Source organism: Myotis daubentonii, chromosome 4 (assembly GCF_963259705.1).
Source record: "Myotis daubentonii chromosome 4, mMyoDau2.1, whole genome shotgun sequence".
Lineage (NCBI taxonomy): Eukaryota > Metazoa > Chordata > Mammalia > Chiroptera > Vespertilionidae > Myotis > Myotis daubentonii.
Window position 1 is genome coordinate 21,417,277 of NC_081843.1, and position 6,659 is coordinate 21,423,935.

Sequence of the window (6,659 nt, forward strand, 5' to 3'; positions counted from 1 at the left end):
AATAGTTTTAGTCACCACAAGAGGGAAAAAATGGACATTTTCCACAAAACAACCTGGTAACGTTGATATTATAGGAATGTAAGCCATGTTGTTTCAAGTGGCCCCAGGCTTGTATCTGTAAACTGCTTAGCAATCTCCAAGCGTTCCACCACCCTATCACACTTCTGTGTTTTCCAAGTTCTTCCTGGCACACCCAGAGTGCCTCTCTGAGTACCCCACTTTCAGACCCAAGACAAAAAGCATTTCTATTCATTTCTGGGCTGGAGAGGTGGGACCTGGTTCTCACCAGGGTCAGTGGCCACGACACCCTGTCATAGCAAGAAGATACCAGGGGCTCCCGAAGACCTTGAGTGGCTGTCCTATGACTAGCGCACTCCGGAGTCCTCGCAGACCATCGCTTCCGGCCTTACCTTATCAGCCATGATCATAGATGCGCCCCCGTGGATGCCCAGGATGGGGATGAAGGTCTGTGAGGAGATAAAATCCAGCATCTGGGCCACGGCCTCCTGGTCGGTGTCGTCCCCAAACACCAGGCCGTGGATGCGCGCCCCGGACATGAGGTCGCACACATGTGTGATGAGGCTCTTGGGGTCCGTGCGGTTCATCAGCAGTGCTACCACGTTCACGTCCAGGGGCAGCCCAGTCGCCTGCTCCGGGCCCCACAGGTTTCGCAGTTCACGTTCCGTCACGTCGTGGCTGTGACCCAGCAGCACCGCGATGTTCAGCGCCGGGGTACCCTTCTCCGCCGCCGCACCCTGCGCCGCATGGCGCCAGACCAGAAGTGCCGGCAGCACCAGCAGGGTCCAATAGCCCAGTCTGCCCATAGTCGCCACTTATGGTCCCTGCAAGGTGGAGAGGGAGAGCCAGGGCTGCAGTGAGCCAGGGTTCCAGACCCCTCCCCTTGCTCTACCAGCCAGGTAGAGAGCCCACCCGGAGCGCAAGTTGCCCGAGTCACCTACTCCATTCCCGATCCCCGATGTCATTAGTCACTAGACACATCGCCAACTCTATCCAACTCCAATCCGAGCTAATTCTCCAACCCTGGCGGTAAATCCATCTTCTCATCCACCCTCCTTCTCATGCCTCAGTCGCCATGCCGGACTCTGCCCACATCTCCCACTGAATCCACCAAGTTAGTTGCGGACCACCGCCCTTGAGCGTAGGCGCACAGAGCAAACCTGTCACCCACTCCTCTCCCACGCCGGCTAGAGCGGACCAAGTTAGGGATCCCGCCCCCTGCTCACAAGGAGCGAACTACAGATCAGCCGGGCGTGCGGAGGCGGCGTAGAGACTAGTAGCCGGGCTCCAGCGCTCCGGCGAATTGACTGACCCCGCCCCCTGCGAACACGCGGGACGCAGCGCAGACCTGGCTCCCTGCGGCACCCGCTGCGGACCCCATTCCTCTCCCGCAGGTACAACCCACGAGCTTGCGAGTGAGAACTCTCCCTTCTGCGCTCCAGTCTCCGGGGCGCCTGAAGGAAGTTAGGGCCCACCCCTCCTCCCGCTGAGGGGCCCTGAAGAAAGTGACCCCAGGACCCGCCCCCTACACGCACGGGTTCACACACGTTCTCTTTCACGCGCGCTGTGTGCAATGCAGAATTCCGGAGAGGAGGTCGTCCGCGGGCCTGTGCGTGGGAGCTGGCAAAAAAACGTGTGTGGGGCTAAAGGTAGGCTTCTAAGAAGCTCTCCGACCGACATAAACTGCACAACCCCTCCCCAGGCTTTCCACTGCAGGTCCTGTTATCAAGTCTTAGGTGCACGTGGGCAGGTGGGGCACCACTCGCTCACAGGCACGCGCGCATTTCTGCGCACAACCACAGGCCACCGTAATGGTGCCAACGGCCATCCAGAGTCCGCACATGGACTCAGGCGGTGCACACATATACACCGCGCCAGGTACACAGGGGCGCGTGCCTGCAAATACCAGCACAGTCGTGCACGCGTGCACAGGCGCGCGCCCTGGGGCGGGCACTGCCAGAGCCTGGGGAAGTTGGGGAGAACTCGCACCGACCTCAGAGCTCTAGAAGTGAGCACTGCGGTGCCGCAGCGCCCCCTGGTGCTCCTCTCTCGCCTAGCTACCGATACTCCCTCGCCAGCTTTCTCTCTCCCTCTCTCCCTATCCTTCTCCCGCTCTCGCTTGGGTCGAGTCTTCCTCCTCCCCATCCCGCCAAGCCCGAGTCTCCCGCTGGGACGTACCTGTAGCCCGAGAAGGTCGAGGATGCAGTGGGGCGCGCTGCGCGCACGAGCATCTCGGCCGCCTCAGCAGCCACCGGGTTTAGCGGGTTTCCGCATGCTGCGGCCCCCGCGCGCTCCCCTGGCTGTCCCGCGCTGCCCGCATCGCCCCCACGGGGGGCGGCTATCCCAGCCGGAGGCTCTGCAGCAGGGCTCTACGAAGATGGGAAGAGACGGGTCAGCCCACGGGTCGGGAGAGCGGGACTGGGGTGGGGGTGTCGGGCTGCAGTCTGCAATGCTCACAGCCCCTATGTGCATACAGGGGGCTCGGCAGGAGAGGGGGAGCTGAACCTCCGTGACCAAGACGCCCCCAGACCGGATCCTCAGATCCTGTGGCCCATATGGAGAGCTCCTCTCTAGAGCGCACAGGAGAACCCGGAGCCCCAATTTATCCACCCACGAGAAGCTAACAGGGCACCTCCGCCCTCACCCCCTACCACCTCCCCAGCGCCGGCTGCTGGGAGTTGTGCGACCAGGAGCTGCTGAACGAGGTGGGGGGGGGGGGCGGGCAATGAGGTGGGTAGGGGGAGTAGGGGGGGTATGGCTGAGTTTGCGTTGAGCCGGCAGGAGGAGAGGGGAAGGGAAAAGGACTCGGGCTCCCGCGGTCCCAAATCCCCGAGGGAGGTGCGATCATTCCCATACAATGACTCTCTTGCGGTCCTGCCGCCCACCTCTATCCAGGCCTTCCACCGTCCTCTTCCCAAAGGGGCCCTGCGTCCCGCGCCAGCACTCACCGCAGCCTCTCTCCACATAGTTCTCAGCAGTGGCCGCTCCTGGTCATCTCCAGGGCTGATGGCTGCAGCCGCGACTGTCAGTGCTCATCCGGCCCCATGCTCCGGTTTAAGCCCTGGGCGCCTCCCTCAGAGAGCCAGAGCTCGGTTTCCTGCCCCACTCCCGACAGCAGCTTCCCAGTCCTCTGAGCGCGCCCGAGAGATCTCTCTGCAGCCCAGGCTCCGGGCTGGTGTGTGTGAGGACGAGTGTGTGAGAGTGAGTGTGGGAGCGCGCGCGCGCTTGTAACCGGGGATCCCCGCGGTCCGCGGCCGAAAGAGATGCGGGAGGGGGCAGACAGCTCCCTCCAGGCCCTTTGCTGCGGGGCCAGCTCCGGGCCAGGCGTTCAGCTCCCCACTTCGCGGCGGGAGTCCCGAGAGCGCCTGATCACCCTGGTTCACAGCACTGGGAAAACCGGGCTCCCAGGGCGTGCTTCTGCTGCGGTCGCCTGGGAAAAAGAGGAGGAGGAAGACAGGGGCGCCTCCACGCCAACTTAGGGACTTGTTCCCAGTCGGTGAGACGCAGCAGCCCCCGCGAAAGCCGGAGAGGCTTGGAGCTTCGTCGGGCGAAGGCGTCTCCCGCCCGCAGCCGCTCTCCCCGGAGGCGGGCCGAGACAGACCCCGCAGTCCCTTGGCGGCGGCGCGGAGCGCTGCCACCCGTTCCCAGAGCGCACGCTGGCGACAAGGCCAGGATAGGTGGCTGGCTGACAGCGGGGGCGCCTGCGGTGGCGCGCGCCGCTATCCGTGGTGCTGAAACCACGCTATACGCCCGCTCCTGGTCGTCTGGTGCGGCTGAAGAATCAATTATTCAGAGCTCCTCCGCTACAGCTTCTTCCTCCCCCGGTGCCTTGCGCTGAGTACAGCAATCCCCCCTCCACGCACAGACGTTCTCTCTCTCTCTCTCTCTCTCTCTCTCTCTCTCTCTCTCTCTCTCTCTCTCAATTTGTCCCAATGCTTCTCCCTATGCCTTGCCACCCACCCCCGTGCGGGAACCCACTCCTCTGAGCTCAGAGAGCCAGAATCCGAAAAGTAAAGACATCTTGACATCCCCCACTTGCTTCCTTCTTGTTTTCTAAGTTATACCAAATGAAAATCGCCCCGAGGCCGCTACTTCTAAGCTCCCAGCAGGGGTGAGCCAGAGAGCATGGGACTGCCTGGGTGTGGGGGGCCTGGTTAGCTTGATTTCTGGCCACTGGGCACGAAAAGCATTGTCAGGGGAGGACCATTGCCCCTTGTACGCTCTACTATTTCTCTCCTTCCAATGCCCATCTCTGCTTTTCTCTCTCATGCCCTGGAAGAAAAGAGGCCTTAAATGCTAAGAGGTTGTGCAGTCACTGTTCCAACCCTGCATCCTCCACTTATCAGCCTGATACCACTTTTGAGCCAGTAACTTATCTTCTCTTTTTCATTGCTAACCTGGAAAGTGGGGAGGGCAGTAAAAATATCTACTTATCATGGTTATTTTTCTATAAAATTTATTGGGGTGACATTGGTCCACATCTCAGTGTTGTTTTAAAAAGAAAATGACATAACCTTGGTGAGCGAGCCAACAAGGTCTAGCACATAGTAGGTGCTCAATAAGAGGTCTCTCCAGGGTGGCCTAGCAGGGACGGGACTTCTTCCAAGAATACAGATGTGGCTACTGAAATGGAGACAGAAAAGAGGCACAGTTCCTGGACACCAATGGGTTTATTATTATGCTGGTTGTTGTATGTTGAGTTCTCTAGAGTTTTGTTATCCAAAAGACAGAGAAAGGGTGGAGAATTATGGAAGATAAGTGAAAACGAAGGGTTTTGTGATAGGAGGCAGAAAATAGGGAAGTGGTCCCTTTCTTGAGACTGTAATTGGGCTGAGCTGGGTTAGGCCCTTCCCTCGTGTGGAGATGATCATTTCATGGACTTTGGCACAGGACCCTAATTTGGGGACTCACAGGGAAGTTAGGCTATTTTTTTAAAATGAAGTACAAATTATATACAATAAAATGCACTTCTCTTAAGGATTCGGTTCAAGTTTTGAAATTGTTTGCCTCTGTGTGGACCATCACTCACAACAATGTACAGAATATTTTCATTCACCCCCAGAAAGTACACTGTGCCCCTTCATGATTAATCCCACTCCCCCCCCCCCCATAGAAACTACAATTTTGATTTCTAATACCCTATACTAGCTTTGCTCATTTTTAAACTTCATGTAAATTGAATTCTACATTGTATATTTTTTGGTAACTAGCTTTTTTCACTTAACTTAATGTCTGAGGGATTCACACATGTTGCTGCAAGTAACAACAGCTTTTTCTTTTTTATTGGAGTGGCTTTCCATTGTATGAGTAAACCACACTTTGTATTTCTAGTCTCCTATTGATGGATATGTGGTTTGTTTTAAAAACAAAGCAAAACAAAATACAGATGCTGCACCCACTTTAGATCTCTTCCATCAAAATCTCCAGTGGGGTCAAGTGTGATAATATATTTTAATTTTATAGGCCATCTTGCTGATGCCCTGGTTAATAGTCGCTGCACATTCATTCCTATATATCAGTGTTGACCTTGAAATAGTCTTGGATGAAAACTATTGTTATGAAGAGTTTACATTTATTTGTAACCGGACTGGTAATAGGGTAGATCAAACAGGTGTGGCCTCTTTTGAGTAGAGAAAGAAGGAATAGTCTGTCTCTAAAGACAGAAACAGGCAGCTGGAGTTGCTCTAGGCTGGATATCTCCCCCGTACGGAGAACCATTTGAGTTAGGCACCTCGGACTCCGCCACACATGTGGAGGCTCCAATAGTGTGTATGTTATCATACAGCCTTACCCCTCGCTGTGCTGCAAAACTAAGTCCGGCACACAGCTTGAGCAGGATTTTGCTACTCAAGACTTTCAGATAGAAAACCTTCATAGCAGCTATGCTGACAATGCTATTTTAAAAAACAAAAACCTTAATCAACATTGTTCTGCAATTTTGCCAATCACATCATTAAAGTCACTGACATAATCTAGTCTGCTAGGAAAAAATTGCTTCAGCTGTTTTCAAACCAATTGATTTATCTTCAAATGTTCTACTAAAGAAAGGACCCCAGTGGTTGCCACTTACTTTGAACCACTTAAACACTGTGGTTAAAAACCAACCACCATATCATGTTCACAAGAGAGAAGTAATATGAGCCAGTCATTGATTATGCTTCTCTTTGTATATCTATTCTCAAAGGAAATCAGCAAAGAATTATAACATTTTTCAGGTGAAAGGCCTTTAGAGACTACCTTGTATGGTGCATTTCCTGTTTTCAAGTAAATTTAGGGAACTCTGCCTATCCAAATCACTTTAAGGTGAATTTTTATTTTACTAGTAAAGGATCTGAGAAGTCCTGCAGTTTTAAAAAATGTTTTTATTAATCCAGCAATATTCCAAAAGAAAATCATCATGGAAACCTATTTTATTCCACATAATAGCTGCTACCATCCTACGGCGCTATTGTTTCTTTTCATGCTTTTTGAGAATTTCTGACCTGGCTCTTTATTTTGCATATGGAGGACAGAAGACTCAAGTGGGACTAGCCAACTTTAGTACTATGAGATAAGAGGCTCAAGGCAAAATTTGAAGCAGGATTTGATCCAGAATTTTTGCTTTAACTGCCTGCTGTATAAAATAAAGGTTATTGAGATTC

The 6,659-nt window shown here is 53.9% G+C and overlaps 1 protein-coding gene across 1 annotated transcript; it reads right to left on the reverse strand.

Annotated features, from left to right (window-relative positions):
* Positions 1-365: 365 nt before the first annotated feature.
* LOC132232586 (glutamate receptor ionotropic, NMDA 2A-like) lies at positions 366-3,409 on the reverse strand. Its single transcript, XM_059691955.1, has 3 exons — positions 2,967-3,409; positions 2,197-2,387; positions 366-842 (listed from the first exon to the last, which is right to left on the reverse strand). Exon 3 carries the CDS (start codon positions 822-824, stop codon positions 366-368), a length of 459 nt encoding a protein of 152 aa, XP_059547938.1. The 5' UTR covers positions 825-842; positions 2,197-2,387; positions 2,967-3,409.
* Between the last annotated feature and the right edge of the window lie 3,250 nt (positions 3,410-6,659).